At 39.8% G+C, this 21813-nt stretch overlaps 1 protein-coding gene across 6 annotated transcripts in view; it reads right to left on the reverse strand.

Moving 5' to 3' along the window:
* The window catches only part of CNST (consortin, connexin sorting protein), a 131256-nt gene that overhangs the window by 35879 nt on the left and 73564 nt on the right, over positions 1 to 21813 (reverse strand). For 4 of the 6 annotated variants that reach the window (XM_041750628.1, XM_041750620.1, XM_041750606.1 and 1 more), the window contains 5 exons: positions 12611 to 12661; positions 10042 to 10247; positions 3367 to 3397; positions 631 to 717; positions 56 to 170 (listed from right to left, as the gene is read on the reverse strand). In XM_041750628.1, coding sequence (XP_041606562.1) covers positions 56 to 170; positions 631 to 717; positions 3367 to 3397; positions 10042 to 10247; positions 12611 to 12661 — 490 coding nt within the window. The remainder of the gene's footprint in view (positions 1 to 55; positions 171 to 630; positions 718 to 3366; positions 3398 to 10041; positions 10248 to 12610; positions 12662 to 21813) is intronic. The other 2 variants (XM_041750644.1, XM_041750635.1) reach the window with 1 other exon arrangement.

The following is a 21813-nucleotide window of genomic DNA, read 5'->3' on the forward strand; positions in this document are numbered from 1 at the left end:
ACAATGCTTCAATACTCTACTCCAACTCATTCTACACAAATACTGATGTACTTACTCTTGATGTGTTGTGCAAAATTTGGTAAGCTGTTCAAAATCTTCACCATTAAATCCTTTTTCTGAATTCCTTAGAGATGTAACTGTATGTGGTTGTACAGTTTTCCATTTTGTTTCTAAATTTAAAATATTTATTAATTATTAGCTACTACCAAACATATTTAGGGGGCAAAAGTAGTTAACTAGTACCACTAATAAAGATCTCCATGCAAAATTATCTTCTCATGCAACCCAAGTTATTAACACAGAAATAACTAAGTGACTACTTTTCACTATGAGTAAATATTATCTCAGAGACTAAATTAGCCAGAGGGCATGCCAAGGAATCAGAAGAAATGCAAACAGTTTTAAGTGTTCTTTTCTTGGCATTGATGCAAAGAACAAAATACAAAGAGAGAAATTTTCTCACAATGACATAGACTTGTGGTAAAAATGCTACTTTCTTTGCAACATTAACTTGACTATGGAAACATCTATTTCCTGACTTACAAAAAGCCAGGTCAAATATGTTAAATTTCTAGATAGGAACATGTCAGATTACTGATAATTGCACATCCTATGGTAGCCTGTACTTACCCCACTCTTCTTGAATGGCAGAGAGATTTGCGAGCAACTTCTCATGATACAGTCGTTCAAGCTGAATGAATTTCATTGCTTTCTCATCTGAATAGAAAATTTGAGGAAAATAGAAATCCAGACTCTTTACACGTAGCTTCTTATTTGAAGAAGAATGTCCAATCAAAACTGGGAAATTTGGAGCTTACCAAAAAAATGAAAGCACTATAAATAGTTTTAATATATTTTTTAAATTTTTATTTATTTATGATAGTCACAGAGAGATAGAGAGAGGCAGAGACACAGGCAGAGGGAGAAGCAGGCTCCATGCACCGGGAGCCCGACGTGGGATTCGATCCCGGGTCTCCAGGATCGCGCCCTGGGCCAAAGGCAGGCGCCAAACCGCTGCGCCACCCAGGGATCCCTATAAATAGTTTTAAATTAGGGTTTCTTGGTTTGGAGTAGGTTAAGTTCAATGTAGCATGTGATGCCATAGCTACTCGGGTTCCATTCTATCAGCAAACAGAAACTAAAAGAAGGTTTTAATGCTGAAGGAATGCCAGCTTACCAGTATATCTCTGGCAGAATCAATTAAGGGTAATTGAATTGGAAACAGACCCACAGGGATCCCTGGGTGGCGCAGCGGTTTGGCGCCTGCCTTTGGCCCAGGGCGCGATCCTGGAGACCCAGGATCGAATCCCACATCAGGCTCCCGGTGCATGGAGCCTGCTTCTCCCTCTGCCTGTGTCTCTGCCTCTCTCTTTCTCTCTCTCTCTCTCTCTCTGTATGACTATCATAAATAAATAAAAAATTAAAAAAAAAAAAAAAAAGGGAAACAGACCCACATGGAATCCTGGAATCTAAACGTTTCCCATTTTTTCCCTCTCCTAAAATCACTTTCTGTCAAGCAGCTACATTACCCTCTGGTCAAATGTGTGTTCCTGATTTCAGCTCATCTTGACTCTACTTATTTCTCACTGAATGCTTTTCTCCCATAGGACCAAAGGCTTACTAGCCAAAACAAGGACAGAGTACAACATTATATGGATCTTTTGTAAAAATTTAATTAACTAAAAAAAAAATTAACTGGCCAGAGTGATTTTCATAGTTACGTGCTTCTACTCTTTTGTAGATTTTCTTATAAGCTTCTGCCTTCTCCATCTGTATCACATACTTAGCATCATATGAGGTCATGCTAAATTGTCCAACTGTCTATCTTCCTTTGGGCCATGTTCTAAATGTTGACCCAGAAAGAGAGAAGAGGAAAAACTCACTGTTTAGCTATTTTCCCTTCCCATGATCACTTGGAGATTCAGCTCTCTCTCTCTCATCTGTAGCCTTCAAAATATTCCAGAATCATTAAGTAGGGCAGGGAGAAGTGGGGACAATTCCATTTTCTATGACTTAAAGTATGCCAATGTTTCTCAAACTTCACTGAACATATAAATCACGGCAGCCTGGGTAGCTCAGTGGTTTAGTGCCACCTTCGGCCCAGGGCTTGATCCTGGAAACCCCAGGATCGAGTCCCACATCAGGTTCCCTGCATGAAGCCTTCTTCTCCCTGTGCCTGTGTCTCTGCCTCTCTCTCTGTTTCTTTGTGTCTCTCTCATGAATAAATAAATAAAATCTTAAAAAAAATAATCTGAAAACCTTGCTAAAATGCATATTTCTGGGTCTGACCTCCAAAAGCTCTGATGCTAAGGCTCATGGGTTTGCACACTAAGAAGTTCCTCAGGATGTGGATGCTATTCTGCACTGCATTGCATCGTGCTCATTATTTGGTTAGAAAATGAGTTCTAGCTTCCCTTCCATCAGAATTAGATCTCCTGTGCACTTAATCATGCATTGCTGTTGTCTGAAGTGGTGACCACAGTTGGTTTGATAGGGGTCAGGATCATAACTGCATTTCCCTCAATCTGCTTAGAGATGTGGTAAAAGTCAACAAGATTGGGAGGGAGTTGAAATCACACAAATGGGGAAACACAGATGTTTAGGCACATTCCTTCTAGAGAATCTATACTGGGCCATTCCTGGAAAAGAGAAGCAATTTTCACAAAGGGCAGTTGGAAAACTGAGTAAAGAAATGTTTCCTATACAAAAGCTAATATGCAGTCTCACTTGACAGCATCTGTTCTGTTTATTACAAGTGAAGAATTCAGTCTTCCCTTTGCAGCTGAAAGCTAGAATAAGACAGTCACGAGATTTACTGTGTGTAATATGCTCAACAGGCTCTACCATATGAGTATCACTTGACTTGCACTTCTGTTTTAATTCAAAAGAAAGAAAACCCAATGGGTTTTTAAATTATATTTTCCAGCACTGTGTTCCCCCTCCCCCAACACACAAATATTTAGATTGTGGTAAAACTGGAGCTTCTTCATGGAAGGCCAAATTTAGGTGGTTCTAAAGAATTTTCTGGAGTGGCAGGAATTCTCTATACCTTGCCTTCTGAGGTAGCTACATGGGTGCACACAGCTGTTAAAATCCATTGAAAACAATTATATACACACACATACATATATATATATATATAAACTATATATATAGAGAGAGATAGAAAACAACTATATATTTTATATATAAAAACTATATATATATAAAACTATATATATACACACACACATATATACATATTATATATATACACACACACACACATATATATATATATATATATATAGTATGTAAATCTCAGTTTAAAAAAATGAGTTCTCTATGCATCCTATGAATTTCTTCCTGTAATAAAGAAAAGGATACAGTCCTCCTCCTGGAAATAGGATTCTGCTATCTGTTAAAAACAAACAAACAAAAAGACAGGAAGTTAGATTAATAGTCGGATGAGAAGGCACAAAATTAGGACCTTGACACTCTCAAAGTCTCTGATATCAAACTAAAAAAACTCTAAACTACACTTACCAGTTGAGAAGAAATCTGACTGTAGGTATAGTACACATTTCTTGAAGTCACTGATTGCAAGAAGCAAAGCAGAAACATTCTTTGGTCTTTATAGCAACCCCTCTCTCCTTATTCTATTTCAAATCAAGGCTAACTTCATCAATTCATTAGAGTTTAGAAATAAGAATTTCTTAAAGATGGAGGAAAATACTGTGGGGGCTTATAAAGGTATAACACAGGTAAAAGAGTGACTCTGTATTCTAAATAAAATAGTTAAGATGTGTGGGGCGCCTGGGTGGCTCAGTCAGTTGAGCCTCAGCCTTCGGCTCAGGGCATGATCTCAGGGTCCTGGGATTGGGCCCCAAGTCGGGCTTCCTGCTCAGTGGAAGTCTGCTTCTCTTTGTGCCTCTTCCCTCCACCTCATGCTTATGCATGTTCCCTTTCTCTAATAAATAAATAAAATATTAAAAAAAAAAGTTAAAATGTGTCAAGTCACCTAAGACTCATTTGTATTTCACCAAGTACCTCATGGGACACTGACTTTTGACTTTTGGTTCTCTTTCGATATTTCAGAAAATGCAGGGTCAAGTGCTAAGAGTTGAGCAATGATATCTGGAATACACAGTGTAGCACAGGATAAAGGGCACTGGATAGAGGGGTCCAGAGTCAGAATCTTGTCCTAGTCAAGGCTTATCAGTTACCAGATTCATTCTAAGGCATATTTAAATTAAGAAATTCTTTGATCCTAAACATTTTGGGATCTTTTAGTAATACCTTTATTTAGATATAGCATTTATAAATAGAACAACAGTAAAACTATTCACTGAGAAATACTTGCACAAACTGTTGTCATATTTAGAATATTTCATATAAATACTTTATACTTTTAAAGTAGTTTCGTTCTGGGGACGCCTGGGTGGCTCAGTGGTTTAGTGCCTGCCTTTGGCCCAGGGCGTGATCCTGGAGACCCAGGATTGAGTCCCGCATCGGGCTCCCTGCAGGGAGCCTGCTTCTCCCTCTACCTATGTCTCTGCCTCTCTCTCTTTCTCTCTGTGTCTCTCATGAATAAATAAAAATAAAAAATATAAAATAAAATAAAAAAATAAAATAGTTTCATTCTAAGTTTCTAGTAAGAAAGGTGTCCCATCTATAGGTCCCTACCACCATTTTCCAGCCAGCTGCCACTGCAAAGAGCAACACAGTACTTGTCAAACCTATAATCTAGCAACAAAAAGAAATGGTTTTTCCCAAATCCCACAATAAAAACAGCATACTTTTAAAGGAAAATATTTGCTTACCTTAAAATTTATACTATAACTCTAACAGTTTTCCATGAGCAATATACAACTGGACTCAATCACCTCTTGGTAAAGTTTTAGTTTAACCTAATCTTGATCCATACTGACTCTCTACTCTGAGGACTTTGCAAAGGATAAATTGCTTCTCAAGATTCTGCTTGTCTTTTGACAGTTCATCAACAGTATGACAGTACTAACCAGAACTGAATCAAATTGTCAATATTTAACCAGTTTTACTTATAAAACAAGAATTTCATATGCTACAACCAGTAATGGGCTGACACACAGCCTACATTTGGCTCTAGAGTACTGGGGAGAGCCCTGATTTGTAGCATTTGCTCATTTCTGTGTTGTCAATACTTCTATCATAGCCAATGTCAAGCTACCATGATGGACCACTGAATATGGTTCTCATGAGCTAGTAGTAGCGAGCTCCAGCACACTACTGGGTTATACCTAATAGAAATCACCAACATTTCATTTATCAACTTCCAGTGGAAAAAATCTCTTGCATGGCATATAGTTTCTCTTCTGTACATCAAATACTGTTTCAGGTTGCCCATGAAGATTAAATTTCTGGCTATTCAAAGCTACTCTCCTTGACTTTGTGCATTTGTGTACCATTGGCACATAGTTATTTATAAAAAGCTTCATACTTTTATAAACCAGACTTCCTGGCACTACAGAAATCCAAATTTCAATTAGCTTTCAGATCTCTGTGACAGTTCCAATACCATAAAAACAACTATAAAGGTATCTTGACATCCAATGTCTCAAAAGTAATAGGCATTTCTAGGTGAAAGAGCAGCTGATGAAAATAAATACCTAAGCCATTTCCACTATAGAAACACACCCCTGGCAAGTCCAGCAGGGCAAGAGCAGACGGGATTTTCTTTGATGTCCATATATCTAAATCTGGGAAGTAGCCTGGTAGAGCAGAAAGAACATGAGGCGTGGAGATGAATAACGACTGCATTCTGGTCCAAACTTTGCCACTGTTAGTCATGTGACTTTGGACATGCAATGTCTCAAGCCTCAGCTTCCTTATCTGTGCAACAGGGACAATAATACCTACAATTCTGCAAGACAAGGATGCTAGGCTACTGTCAGGATTAAGTGAGGGAGTGCATATCTAGGGTAGTGGTCATCACATAGCAATAAGTGCTGAAAATGGTTTTGAGTCAGAGTCTGAACCAGAAGTGCAAGATGCAGAGTAGAATCATGTGAAGAAGTAAGTTGACAATCACTTTGGGAGGGTAATAGTTTTAGGGTTATTCTGGCTTCAGGATTCTTTTACCTACCAGAAACCAGAAAAGGGAAGAAGGAAGGTTTATTTTTTTACCACAGTCACGGAGACTGGCTTCAAGGATTCCAGTGGGTCCATTTCCTGAGTCTGACATCAGTTCTAGTACAAATTCACTGAGCAGAGTACCACACTTGATGCTTTTCCTCTGACTTCTATATGAAAAGCTTCCATGTTTATCACTTCAGTTATATACTTAGAGCTAACCTGTAATCATATTAACTAAGTATACAAAAGATTACTCATACTGAGAACAAGAATTTTAAAATGGAATCTTCAAGAGTTTCGAGAGCTAAAAATACAAATATATAACTGATGTAACTGTAGTCATGTTTCCAACAGCCTTTAGCACATATTCACTGATGGAATATCACTTCAAAAATAACAACTGTCCCCAAAGGGACTCTCCCTCTCCAATTCCTCATTTCTGTTATTGGAACTACCACTCATCTAGTCTGGATCTCCTGGCCATCTAGGACTTGTAGCATCTGCTTTCCTATCCACATCAAGTTCTAGGGATTTTTCCTTCAAAGGGACTGCAATCAATCTCTCTCTCTGCAGCCACTACAATGACTGTAACTAGTATGCTTTTCTCACCTTATACTTGAATTATCAATATCTCCTTTCAGTTATTTTCATTAAAATTGTGCATGCATGTGGTTTAAGGAGTCAAATACTATTATATGCGTTCACAAAGCCCTCTTCCCTCTTGCCCTTTTCTCCTTTCATTGGGAATAAGTGCTCAGAGTTCTTCCATTTTTTTTTTTTCTTTTAAACTGTATATTCCTAAACATGCCTATTTTGGCCACTTCTGGATTTTAGATTTTAGAAGGTGAGGACTGAGTCTTTTGTTCCCTCGGGGCTGCTATTTAACAAAAGGAGGAAGACTAGGGAAGCAGAAGATTTGGGAGAATGAGATCAAGGTTTGATTTCATACATCTTAAGTTTGAAGTGCTCTTTTAGACATGTCAGGAGGCTGGATATTTAAGCCTGGAGTTTAGAACTGCATACTGAAATGCTCCAAAGTGTAAAAATTAGCGAAATTTATGGGACACCTGGATGGCTCAGTTGGTTGTACATCTGCCTTTGGCTCAGGTCATGATCTCAGGGTCCTGGGATCAAGTCCCACATGGGGCTCCCTGCTCATGGGTGAGCCTACTTCTCCCTCTCCCTCCACCTCTCCCCCAGCTTGCTCTCTCTCTCTCTCTCTCACATGAATAAAATAAAATAAAAAATAAATTAAAAAAAAGATTCTTGGGCTCTTTGTGTCAGTATAAGTTAAAAAAACAGAAAAGGCAGGGACTGTTTCAGATTACAGAAGACTAAAGAATCCTGATGACCAAATGCAATGTGGGGTCTTTCATGGGATCCTGGGTTAGGGGAAAATTAGTTACGTTTGTGAACAATGTGAGGGAAACCCAACTACAGACTGTCTGTGGAATAATACTCAGATATCAGCATCTCACCTCCTGCAGGAAATGTTGGGGAGCAGCTGCTTGCTTGGAAACACATGTACATGTATTTAAGGGTGATGCCATCAAATGCCTGAGGATTACTTTAAAACGTTTCAGTGGAAAGCATGTGTGCAGGTGATGGGGGACACAAAACTTTGGCAAAATGTCAATGACTAACAAATCCAGGTGAAAGAATCAACATGAGGGGCCGGGAGTTACAGAAATTCATCAAACGTCCCCCATCTCTCCTGGATTTGTGTCTCCCTTGGGAAGTGATGGAGAGCTTGTATTCCTGGACTGACGAAGGAACTATCAGCTGGCTTCTGCTGCCCCGCTGATCCCCAGCCTTCACTCCTAACAAGGAATCCTTGAATTAGTGACAGTGAGGGTACAGTCATAATGCTTAATATCTATTTGGCTCTTACTGTGTACCAAGCATTATGTTAAGTGCTTTTACACGCATTATTTCATTTGATCCTCCACCACTTTACAGATCAAACTGAAAGCCATTTAGATTGTTAGTGGTGGAGCCCAAAGCCCTGCTTTTAAACCATCACCATGTTCTCTAAGCCCCTTCTGTCAAGGGAGGACAGATTGCTGAGATAGTTAAGAAGCATGACTTACAGAATTCAGCAAACTGATATGTTACTCGGGGATGGGGGCAATGGAGAATTTTAGTTTGAGACATAAAAAAATTAAATAAGGGGTGCCAGGCTGGCTCATAGGAAGAGTACGCGACTCTTGATCTCAGGTCATGAGTTCGAACCCCACTTAGGGTGTAGAGATTACAAAAAATAAAAATAAATTAATAAATAAACTTTAAAAACTTTAAATAATCTTCATTCAGGTCTGATCCAGATCTACTAGAACTGCTCTGGCTGTGGGATCATATACCAGTAGAAAAGAGCATTCTTTTTACCTTTAATATAAAAACAGCCCAGTGACATAAACTCCTTGAAAAGATTTGACTACCTTTGCTATTTCCATCTTTACTCCAAATGTCCTTTTCCTTAACTTTTTATCGAAATTCTACAGAAGAGTTCAAAGAAGAGTAAAATCAACAGCCATTTAGCTTTCACCTAGATTTGTCAAATGTTGACATTTTGCCAAATTTGCTTTTTCTCTTGGTCTTTCCCTCTCTTATATACTTTTCCTACTGAAATATAAGTAATATAAGTGAAAATATCATAATACAGGCACTTTGTTGCTTCACTCCCAAATACTTGGGCATGTATCTCTCAAGAACAAGGATACTGTCCCATAAAACCTACAATTCTGTGATGCCTGGGTGGCTCAGCGGTTGAGCATCTACCTTTGGCTCAGGGCATGATTCCGGAGTACCGGGATGGAGTCCCACATCAGACTCCCTGCATGGAGACTGCTTCTCCTTTTGCCTGTGTCTCTGCCTCTCTCTCTCCCCATGTCTTTCATGAATAAATACATTAAAAAAAAAAAAAAAAAGAACACCCTACAATCCTATTACCAGTCTCAAGAAATTAGGGCAATAATGTTGTTTAATATACAGCCTATATTCGAATTTCTCCCACAGTGTTTCAAAAACAGAGACACTAAATGGAATAAAGAAACTTGGCCCCAGAACTATAAGGAACTTGCTTGGTGAGGGAGTCTTAGTTTCTCCATTATTTTCATATTTTCATCTTAAAGGAAAAATTAAATGCATCTCATACATATCTTATTTTTCTGAATTAGTTCCTTGTCTCCTAATTTACTCTCCCAGTCATCGGCAGAGTGATTCTTCTAAAATTCACATTAGGTTTGGCACTCCCACCATTAAAAACCCCCAGCCCCTAGAAGGAAGGTGGTGATCACTGCCCCCAGCCATCCAGTGTCCATTCCCACTTCTTCTCCATCTTAATCTCCAACATCAGCTCAGCCATGCCTTTGCAGGAACTGCTCTCTCTTCCTGCACCAGTCCACTCAGTTCTTCTAGTGAGCGCCTACATACTCTGCAAACCCCAGCTCAGCAGTCACCTTTTTTCCCCCTGATGCCCACAGAAAAAGTTAATCACGCATTTTGTGTTTCTGTGGAATCTTAAATATCTTTCTACACTTAGTACAGACATCTCCAATTATTAATCTCTAGAAATGTCTCTCCTATTCCACAGTTGCTCCCTTAAAGACATATTCTGATAAGTAATCTTTGCCCAGTATCTAGCAGAGTTTTTTGGCATCTTGTAGGTACTTATGAAGCGCTGCTATACTGACTCTTACTCATACACAGCTAATTCACTACATAAAGGAAGTTAGTGATTGCCGGAACCACCGATTGATTATTCAAGGCCAGTATGTGGCCACCAGTAGTCACATGCTAAATTTCCCACCAGCCAGACCCACGGTCACCTCCTGGGCTCCCCAGTGACAAGTCAGGGAGGATCAATTACAGAGAATTTCATTTTCAGTGATTCCAAACCCTGGTCCCAGAACTGTAGTGAGGCTACAAGTGAAGGGTTTCATGGAGTACCTGGTGAAGGCAAAGGGGAAGTGCTCTGGAATCCAACTGCTCTACTTCCCCTCGTATGAGTGAGAATAGATACTGAAGAACTAGCTTTGGGGCTTCTGGTTGATCATTAGCATTTATTTCTGCAGACTCTTCATCACTCACAGCATGTGTGGACACACTTAGTGCATTTTCTTGCATTGAAGCTGTGGCAGCTCCTGAAGAAAGTCCTTGAGGAAGTAAATAAAATGCCCACATTAGGATAAAGTTTCATCATGATGGAATACCTTAAAATAATCATGCCTGCTAACCATAACATTTTCAAATAAAGCTAATCATATGGGGGCGGGGGACCAAGAACCACAAGTTTTTATCCTCATTAAACTGTGCCATCATCTGCTTCTATGAGCACAAACACAAACCATTTTTTTGCAGACTTATAATTAAGAGTGTTAATAAAAAGAGATCTAAAGGAGGGCAGCCTGGGTGGCTCAGCGGTTTAGCGCCACCTTCAGCCCAGGGCGTGATCCTGGAGACCGGGGATGGAGTCCCACGTCTGGCTCCCTGCATGGAGCCTGCTTCTCCCTCTGCCTGTGTCTCTGCCTCTCTATCTCTCTCTCTGTGTCTCTCTCATGAATAAATAAATAAAATCTTAAAAAAAAAGAGAGAGAGATCTAAAGGAAAGTATGCAGGTTAAAACCTGACCACAAACTTGATTCAACCAAAGGAAAAATGGATTAGCTGTAATTGGAAATCCTGGCTTGCTCAAAATAAAACAATTAAGCAGCAAAGTAAATACACTTATCATATAAAATGGCTAAGGAAGTTAAGCCCTTCTCTTTAAACTCTGGTCTGATAACTGTAGAACTACTTCTGGATCCCAGGAGAGCAACATGAATTGAAATGCCAGAGCTAATGGCCATGGAAAATTTTTTCATAATAAGAAGTTAAGTAATACAAACTTCTAAAAAAAAAAATCATCAATGAATAAATGCTTGGCCTGCAGCTCCTGAAATGATATACCAAATTTAAAAAGTTTAATCATTACGTATTATAACTTCATCCTTCACTGAAGTCTCGGTATCTCTTCTAATTTTCATACTCAAAAAGATTGTCTCCATCTGTACATTTAGGTGATCAGCCTCAGAAGGGATCTTTCTCAGTAATTCAGTGTATGTACCACATTTGAGGATGCCCCCTGCAAACTCTCTAGAGTGTCCCCAGAACTTCTAAGTAAACCCACTGCTCTAGCCAGGTGGGTCAGTTCTTCATTTCCCTAGTAAAATATTCTGTACCTTTCTGAGCAATTACAGATTCTAACAAAATATTTTCTTCCCATTTATACCTATTAATGTTTACCCAAACAAAATCCACATATTTTTAGTATTCCATGGGCCTAATGTAAACTTACTTTCCTCTGAGTACTGTATATAGCCCTATATTATGCTGGACTGTATTACAGTGATTGATGAAAGGTCTCATCTTCATTAGATCAAAACTCCTACATCACAAAAATTTATGGGCCATGGTTATTGTAATTACAACCAGCAGTGTCTTCAGCACTAAAATTCCAAGTACTGTGATTTCCAAAATTAATTACCTATGATGATTCTTTATATTTTAGAAAATTCTCTTCTATGAATTTTGTATCATTTGGGATAGGGAAATACAAGTCCTGGTGATAGCCTGCCATTTTGCAAGGATGGTATTTGTGAAAACAGGGATGATTCTTCTTTCTAATTTTCTACCCAAATGGCAAAAGTGCCAGTGTGAGAAGAGAAGCTTTCCATAGAGAACTACAAAGAAACTAAGAGAACTACTGTTTCTTTCCCTTTTCCCTGGCCACACTAATATGTTCAAGACATTTAGTCTCATCTAGACTGTGATAAAGCCAGCCTCCCAAAGTCTTGATTAAATTCTTCCCATATAGTTATCAAATATTACTCCATGCTTCTTCCTTGAAAAAAATGTAGGAATTATATCATGGTCATTTTCAGTAAAGGGGAGTTAAATAAAACCCTTGAAGAATATTACCAAATAAGGACCAGATTCTGAAAGGTAATGAAAAAGGACAGAATTTAAAGGAGGTCTCTGATTCTACAGGAGGTCAGAACAGGGTCTCAAATAGTGAACTGGAAACATGTACGGTGATTATCTCAGTTAGTTAGACCGTGTAGACTCATAATGGCCATGGTTCCTGTTAGCTCCATTGTCAAGTTACTTTAATGATTAATGTTATGGATACATATATAAACATGCCATTTGTTGGTAAATAAAATTATGTAGCCAACAAAAGAAATTATAACAGAAAGAAGAGTATTAGTCATAAAACAAAACCAACAAAAGTTCCAAAAGCATATATACAAGCCAAAAGATTCCAAGAGCAATGGAAGGCTAATGTAAACAATTAGAAAGAATATAGTACTTTAATCACCAAGTGTAGGGAGGGGATGGAAAATATGAACTAGGCTCACATGGGTCATTCCAAATGAATTAAGAGTTCAGGGAAACTTGAAAGACTCATACCACAAAAAGATTATTTACTGGGGTTGAAGATCATGAGTTTCAGAGATAACTTAATTATCAAACTTACCTCTTAAGATAACATTCCTTGCTGGGGCAGAGTAGTATAAATCAAAGAGCTCTAGAATAGGAGCAAGAGACATCAGTTCTGTCATTATTTTTCCAAGTGACCTTGGGTTAGACATTTTATTCTCTTTACTGTAGTTTCCTCATCTTGAAAATGAAGGGATTCAGGACACCTGGGTGGCTCAGTCAGTTAAGCATCTGCCTTTGGCTCAGGTCATGATCTCAGGGTCCTGGGGATCAAGCCCCGTGGTGGGCTCCCTGCTCAGTGGAGGTTCTGCTTCTCCCTCTCCACCTGCCCCTCCTCCCTGCTTGTGTCCCTCCTCCGAATAAACACATAAAATCTACATCAATCAATCAATCAATCTAAGGGATTGGCCAGATGAGACCTCAGATTCCTCCTAGGTCTGACCATCTCAAGCATTTAAAGTCTCCACAGTGATTCTGTTATTTAAGAAATGTAGCTAGGCTGGCTACCATGACCCCAGCTTCTAGGCCAGCTCCCATAGACCCAGGCTCTGGGATTACCCTGGTTCCAGGCAACCTCCTGCTGACTCAGGCTCCAGGCTGGGTCTCATTGATACAGGCTCCCAGCCAACACCAGAGCCAGGCTGGCTTTCATAGACAGAAGTGTCAGGCCTGCCATCCCAGTGGTCCCTGATACCTCATCTACCCCCAAGAGTTTAGGACCCAAGGCCAAACCACATGAACTCAAGCATCAGGCCCACCTCAGTGGACCCACGCAGCAGGCTGTCCCCTGTGGACCAAACCACCAGGCCTGTCCACCTGCTAACTCAGGCACCAGATTTGTCCACCCGAGGATTCTAGCGCCAAGCCTGCCCATGGTTACCACTAGGTGGCCCATCCAGAATCTCTGGACAGGCGGACTAACAGTCTCCCTGCTGAAGCCATTCTGTACAGACTGCTTCTTTAGATGTGCAGTACCAACACAAGTCCACGAGGATCATAAATAATCAAGGAAACATGACACTACCAGAGGAAACTAATAAAGATTCAATAAAAGGCTCTACAAAAATGGAGATCTATGAACTGCTTGACAAAGAATTCAGAATAATCCTCTTAAAGAAATTTAGTCAACAACACAGAGAAACAGACAAAATTAGGAAGACAGCAAATGAACAAAATGAGTTTAATAAAGAAATAGAAGCCACAATAAAAATCAAATCAAAATCCTAAAGTTGAATACACTGAAATGATAAATTCAACAGAGAGCTCCAACAGCAGACTCAACCAAGCACAAGAAGGAATCAGTGAGTTTAAGGGTATGTCAGTTAAAATTATCTGGTCAGGGGATCCTTGGTGGTTCAGACGTTTAGCGCCTCCCTTCGGCCCAGGGTGTACTGGAGTCCCAGGATTGAGTCCCACATCAGGCTCCCTGAATGGAGCCTGCTTCTCCTTCTGCCTGTGTCTCTGCCTCTCTCTCTCTCTGTCTCTCATGAATATATAAATAAAATCTTTTAAAAAAAGAAAAAAATTGTAAAAAAAAAAAGTTATCTGGTCAGAAGAGCAAAAAGAAAAAAGAGTGAAAAAAACCTTACATGAATTGTGCAATATCATGTAGAGAAATAACTTATGTATTACTGGAGTCTCGGAAGGAGAAGAGAGGGAAAGAGGGCAGAAAATTAAGAAAAAGAAGTAATGTCTAAAGAAATCTCCAAATATGGAGAAAGATTTGGACATCTAAGCTCATGAAGCTTATAGGTTCCCAAAAATTATCAACCTAAAAAGATCTTCTCTAAGATACATTATAATAAAACTATCTAAAATAAAAATAGAATATTTTTAAAACAGCAAGGGAGGGGTACCTGGCTGGCTCAGTCAGAAGAGTGTGCAACTCTTGATCTTGGGGTCATGAGTTGGAGCCCCACATTGGGTATAGGGATCCCCCCCAAAAGTCTCAGGTTTCTAGCTCTCAACGCTCCTGTAATAAATCTGATAAACTATTTCTAAAATACAAAAATAACAATAAAAAAACACAGCAACCCCAAAGGAAAAAAAAAATCCCTCACACACTAGCCAACCCTTGGAAGGTATTTGTGGATTTCTCAGCAGAAACACTGCAGGCCCAGAGAGAGTGGGATAATGTAGTCAACATGCTAGATTTCAAAATAAGTTTGATGTCACATAAGTATAACAAAAGTTTTTTTGAAAAAGTGTAATAATATATCACAATTAGTACAAAAGTTCCTTTTGATACATAAAAATTTTCTGGTAAAGACATTTATAGATAAGAAGGAAAGCCAAATAAAAATATATACAACATGTAATTTCATCTTTGCTACAAAGTCTTATTCAATTTAAATGAAACTTTCTTTTGCTAGATATTAATCTATACAGGATCATAAAATTCTGTTTACTTTAACTTGTGAAAGTCAAATAAGTTATGGTTAAAACTCTAAGCAAAAAAAAAAAAAACTCTAAGCAATTTGGTGATACTATTTATATGCAGATGGTGACAAATTCATAGGCTCTAACAATACCTGTCAACTTCATCAAGCTCTAAAATAAACATCAGTGTTTACTTGAACCCACTGAGGTTTTATTTTTTTATTATTTGTAACTACTTTGCACCAGAAATTAAAAGAATTACCTTGAGAGATTTTATTCAATTTATCATACCACCCAAATTTTATTCATTTTGATACATAATTTTTTTTTTTCAGAGAGAGTGTGTCAGTGGGAGTGCAGGGGGAGAGGGAGAGAGAGAATCCCAAGCAGGCTCCACTCCCAGCATAGAACCCAATGTGGGGCTCAATTCCAGGACCCTTAGATCATGACCTGAGCTGAAATTAAGAGTTGGACACTTAACTGACTGAGCCATCCAGGTGACCCTTGACATATAATTTTTTATTTATTTTAATTCCAGTATAATTAATGTAGAGTGTCATATTAGTTTCAAGTCTACAATATAGTGGTTCAGCAACTCTTTATATTACTCAGTGTTCAATATGAGTATTCTCTTAATCCCCTTCATTTATTCCCCTTTTCCCCCAGCCTTTCCCCTCTGGTAATCACCAGTTTGTTCTCTATAATTAATATTCTGTATTTTGTTTGTCCTTTTTTTCTTTGCTCATTTATTTTGGTTTTGAAGTTCCACAGATGAGTGAAATCATATGGTACCTGTCTTCTGACATATAATTTTTTTAATTCAAATTGGAATATGTCTCTGGTAGTGGTTAAGAGACACACTGTGGGAGAATATAGTAGTATCCTTTACCTGGAAACATTAGGAATGTACCCTGATATTATTATTCACATTATTCTCTGCTACTTAATCTACTATTGGTCTGTCATCTATAAATATACCTGTGAGAATGATGAACTTAGGTAAAGGTAATACCTCACACCTGGTACCTCAGGTAGTAATTACTCAGGAGAATGAAAACTTACCAGGGACAAAGTGGGAATTAGCAGGATGCTACACAGAAGGCACTGAGGCTGAGGTAAAGGTCGAAGTAGTGATGATGCTTAGAATAAAATGTTCACAGTGATGATGTACGCTAAGCTGGGGATGAGAAGGGTTATTTAAAGGCCTAATACAGGGGTACCTGTGTGGCTCAGTCAGTTGAGCATCTGCTTTCAGCTCAGGTCATGATCCTGGGGTTTTGGGACTGAGCCCCGAACTGTGTCCTGCTCTGTGAGGAGTCTGCTTCTCCCTCTCTTTCTTTCCCATTGGTGCTCGCCCTATATCTCTCAGAAAATAATTAAACAAACAAATATATAATGTAAAAACAAAGGCCTAATATATTTCAAATTCTACAGACTACTACTCAAAGTATAGGGATATCATCTGATATGCAGGATCGTGTGGTCTTAAGAGAACAGGCTGCCCTGTTCACACTGTCAGCCTTTACAGGGCAGGTGTACGCTACAGTGCCATGACCTCAGCCCTGAGCATGGTGCTGACACAGACCAGGTGCCCCAATATTTCTGGGACAAAGGTTGACCAAATGTTAGTGCCTCTTGTGGAGTATACCACAAGCCCATTACACTATGTTACTTGATTCTCACAGCAACATTATAAATTATAGATGAAGCACTTGAAATTCATCAGAGATTACAGGAGAGATTACTGGAGTCAGGGTGTCTGGGTTTGAGCCCTACATTTACTGCTTCCTAGTTCTGGGACTAGGCAAGTCAGTCTCTTTAATCCTTCAGTTTTCCATCTGTTAAATATACTGCCTTTCTATCACATAAAGTCTCCTAAGAAATTACAATTAGATCAGAAAGTAGTAGGCATTTCCATTTATCCACAATTCCATGGCCTCTCTCCTTTTAAATAAGAGCACTAAGTTTTTAAAGAAACATATTAGGAAAAAAAACTAAGATTCACTGATTTTTTAAAAAAGATTTTATTTATTTATTCATGAGAGACACAGAGACAGAGGCCGAGACATAGGCAGAGGGAGAAGCAGGCTCCTTGCAGGGAACCTGAGGTGGGACTCGATCCCCAGACCAGGATTATGCCCTGAGCCCAAGGCAGACGCTGAACTGCTGAACCATCCAGGCATCTCTAAGATCCACTGATTTTATAAAAATACTTTCCTTGAACTAAGTGTTGAAGTGCTCACTGCACTGATGCTACATCAAGTTAGGAACCCAAGGGAGAGCTACACTAGCATCCAGAGACAACTGCTAACACACATCAAACTCCATCACTTCCCACTTCCCTTCAGAGTGAACCATCCATTCTTCTTCTCCGAGGTCTCATCTCATCTTCTCAAGTGTGGTTGGTAACACAGAGGAGAGGCATGCACCATAATGGTTCTGTGGTAATTTATGGTAACTCCAATATGAAAAAGAATTCCTTTAAACATATTTTAAGGGATCCCTGGGTGGCGCAGTGGTTTAGCGCCTGCCTTTGGCCCAGGGCGCGATCCTGGAGACCTGGGATCGAGTCCCACATCGGGCTCCTGGTGCATGGAGCCTGCTTCTCCCTCTGCCTGTGTCTCTGCCTCTCTCTCTCTCTCTGTGACTATAATACATATATAAATAAAAAAAATTTAAAAAAAAACATATTTTAAAATTCAGCAAAAGCGAGGGCACCTGGGTGGCTCAGTCTGTTAAGCATTTGACTCTTGGTTTTGGCTCATGTCGTGATCTCAGGGTCATGAGATCAAGCTCTGCTCAGTGTGGAGTCTGCTTGAGATTCTCCCTCTCCCTCGGCCCCTCCCCAACTCTAAAATAAATAAATAAATCTTAAAAGAAAAATGTCAGCAAAAGTGAGATAGCATGGTGTAACATTTAGGCTAAGTCTAAAGTCAGAATACCTGGGATAGAATCCAAAGAGTGTCACTTATTAGTTAAATGATATTGGGCAAGTTATTTACTCTCTCTGTGCTTCAAAAGCTTCATCTATAAATTGAAGCTAATTGTATTACCTATTTAACAAGGCTGTAAAGAAGAGTAAATGAGATAGAAAGCACATATTACAGTAGCCGGCAAACAGCAAGTGCTCAATAAATGCTCAAGAACAAATTTTGTTTTAAAACTCAGCCAGCTGAGGGGTGCCTGGGTGGCTCAGTCAGTTGAGTATCTGACCTGAGCCGGGATCATGACCCAAGCCAAAATCAAGAGTCCAATGCTTAACCCATTGAGGGAAGCTGGTGCCCTTGCCTTCCATCTTTTAAACAGAGCTAATATCACATCCCAAAGGTTAATGACTTGATGTTTCCTTTTTTCTTTTAAGAATTATTTATTTGAAAGAGAGAGAGTGCATACATGCATATGTACAAAGCAGAGGTAGCAGCAGAGAGAGAATCTGAGATAAGGGATATACAGGCTTCCAGTTATACAGTGAATAAGTCATGGAATAAAAGACATGGCGTAAAGAATTCTTATTCCTTAGCTATAAAAAACCTTTTTAGGGATCCCTGGGTGGCGCAGCGGTTTAGCGCCTGCCTTTGGCCCAGGGCGCAATCCTGGAGACCTGGGATCGAATCCCACGTTGGGCTCCCAGTGCATGGAGCCTGCTTCTCCCTCTGCCTATGTCTCTGCGCCTCTCTCTCTCTCTCTCTCTGTGTGTGACTATCATAAATAAATAAAAATTAAAAAAAACTTTTTATTTTGGTGTAGTCCCAATAGTTTATTTTTGCTTTTGCTTCCCTTGCCTGAGAAGACATACCTAGAAGATCATTTTTAAGGCCAATGTCAAAGAGATTTTTCCCTATGTTTACTCGTAGGAGTTTTATGGTTTCGGGTCTCACATTTAAGTCTCTATTTAATCCATTTTGAGTTTATTTTTATATATGGTGTAAGAAAACAGTCCAGTTTCATTCTTTTACATGTAGCTGTCCAGTTTTCCCAGAACCATTTATTGATGAGACTGCCTTTTCCTTGGTGTACATTCTTATTTCTTGTTATAGAAAGTTTGACCACCTACTTGTGAATTTATTTCTGGGTTCTCTATTCTGTGCCATTGATCCATTTGTCTCTTTTTGCTCCAGTACCATACTGTTTTGATTACTATAGAGTTGTAGTGTATCTTGAAATCTGTGATTGTGATACTTCCCCGTTGTTGTTCTTTCTCAAGATTGCTTTCACTATTTGGGGTTTCCTTTTCTGTAAAGAAATGCCATCAAGAGGGGAGGGGCAAGACGGCGGAAGAGTAGGGTCCCCAAATCACCTGTCCCCACCAAATTACCTAGATAACCTTCAAATCATCCTGAAAATCTACGAATTCAGCCTGAGATTTGAAGAGAGAACAGCTGGAATGCTACAGTGAGAAGAGTTCGCGCTTCTATCAAGGTAGGAAGACGGGGAAAAAAGAAATAAAGAAACAAAAGGCCTCCAAGGGGGAGGGGCCCGCGAGGAGCGGGGCTGAGGCCGGGGGAGTGTCCCCAGGACAGGAGAGCCCCGTCCCGGAGGAGCAGGAGCTGCACCAGCCTTCCCCGCGGAAAGGGGCCCGCAGGGAGTTGGAGCAGGACCCAGGAGGGCGGGGATGCCCTCGGGCTCCCGGGGACACTAACAGAGAAACTGCACACGGGGGAGATGCGCCGAGCTCCCTAAGGGCTGCAGCGCGCACGGCGGGACCCGGAGCAGCTCGGAGGGGCTCGGGCGGCGGCTCCGCGGAGGGGGCTGCGGGGCGGGAGCGCGAATCCAACAGCACAGGCCCCGGGAGCACGGAGCGCTGGGACACAGTCCAGGATCCAGCCTCCCCCAGGGACAGGCAGAGGCCAGGAGGGCCCAGGACCGCAAGGATGCTCCTGCCCAAGCTGAGCAGATCAGCGGCCCCGCCCCGGAGCCTCCAGGCCCTGCAGACGGAGAGCTCCGGAGTTACTGCGGGAGCTGAATCCAGGGCTCCAGAGCTGGCTGCCGCCACTGGGGTTGTTCCTCCTGGGAACAGATCAACAAAACCAGGAGTTGGTTCTTTGAAAGAATTAATAAGATAGATAAACCATTAGCCAGTCCTTATTAAAAAGAAGAGAGAGAAGACTCAAATTAATAAAATCATGAATGAGAAAGGAGAGATCACTACCAAAACCAAGGAAATACAAATGATTTTAAAAACATATTATGAACAGCTATACGCCAATAAATTAGGAAATCTAGAAGAAATGGACGCATTCCTGGAAAGCCACAAACTACCAAAACTGGAACAGGAAGAAATAGAAAACCTGAACAGGCCAATAACCAGGGAGGAAATTGAAGCAGTCATCAAAAACCTCCCAAGACACAAAAGTCCAGGGCCAGATGGCTTCCCTGGGGAATTCTATCAAATGTTTATTTTATTTATTTATTTTTTCTATCAAATGTTTAAAGAAGAAACCATACCTATTCTACTAAAGCTGTTTGGAAAGATAGAAAGAGATGGAGTACTTCCAAATTCGTTCTATGAGGCCAGCATGACCTTAATTCCAAAACCAAAGACCCCACCAAAAAGGAGAATTACAGACCAATATCCCTGATGAACATGGATGCAAAAATTCTCAACAAGATACTAGCCAATAGGATCCAACAGTACATTATGAAAATTATTCACCATGACCAAGTAGGATTTATCCCCGGGACACAAAGCTGGTTCAACACTCGTAAAACAATCAATGTGATTCATCATATCAGCAAGAGAGAATTGCCATCAATTTCTGGGTATTATATTATATCCTGCCACTTTACTGAATCATTTATTACTTTTAGTTGTTTTTTGTCTGCAAATAGTGACAGTCAAAAAAAAAAAAAAAAGGATTCTGAAAGCAGAGAAGCCTCACAAACAAGAGAATCTTCAATAAGAATCACAGCTAATTTCTCTTCCCAAACAATGGAAGTCAGGAGGCAATGAGATGGCAATATTCAAAGTACTGAAAGAAAAGGGCAATCAACCAAAAATTCTATATCTAAGAAAACTATCCTCAAAAATGAGGAAGAGGGACGCCTGAGTGGCTCAGTGGTTGAACATCTGCCTTTGGCTCAGGGTGTGAACCTGGGATCGAGTCCCACATCGGTCTCCCTGCAAGGAGCCTGCTTCTCCCTCTGCCTATGTCTCTGCCTCTCTCTGTATGTCTATCATGAATAAATACAATCCTTAAAAAAAAGTGAGGGTGGGCAGCCCAGGTGGCTCAGCGGTTTAGCGCTGCCTTTGGCCAAGGGCGTGATCCTGGAGATCCGGGATTAAGTCCCATGTCAGGATCCTTGCATGGAGCCTGCTTCTCCCTCTGCCTGTGTCTCTGCCTCTCTCTCTCTCTCTCTCTCTGTGTCTCTCATGAATAAGTAAATAAAATCTTTTAAAAAAAAGTGAGGGATAAATTAAGAAATTCTCAAAAGAACAAATGCTAAGGCAGTTGTTACTTGCAGAGCTATACTACAGCAAAAGTTAAAGGGAGTCTAGGCTGAAATGAAAGAACACTAAACAGTAACTCAAACTCACATGAAATAAAAACATGGGTAACAAAAACAATATATGTAAATATAAAAGTCAGGATAATTGTACTTCTGGTTTGTAATTCCTGTTTTTTTCCATATCATTTAGAAGGAAAATGTATTAAAATATAATTATGTTAATTGGAACAAAAAACATATAGAACAGAAAACAAATAGCTAAGCGCCAGAAGTAAGTCCTTCCTTGTAATTACTTTAAACTGTAAATGGTTTAAATTCCTCAATTAAAAGGCAGCTATTAGCAGAATGGATGGCTTACTGATAAATTCAACCAAATACTTTTTATTTTTATATTTTTAAAGATTTTATTTGTTT

The sequence above is a fragment of the Vulpes lagopus genome, chromosome 1 (assembly GCF_018345385.1).
Source record: "Vulpes lagopus strain Blue_001 chromosome 1, ASM1834538v1, whole genome shotgun sequence".
NCBI lineage: Eukaryota > Metazoa > Chordata > Mammalia > Carnivora > Canidae > Vulpes > Vulpes lagopus.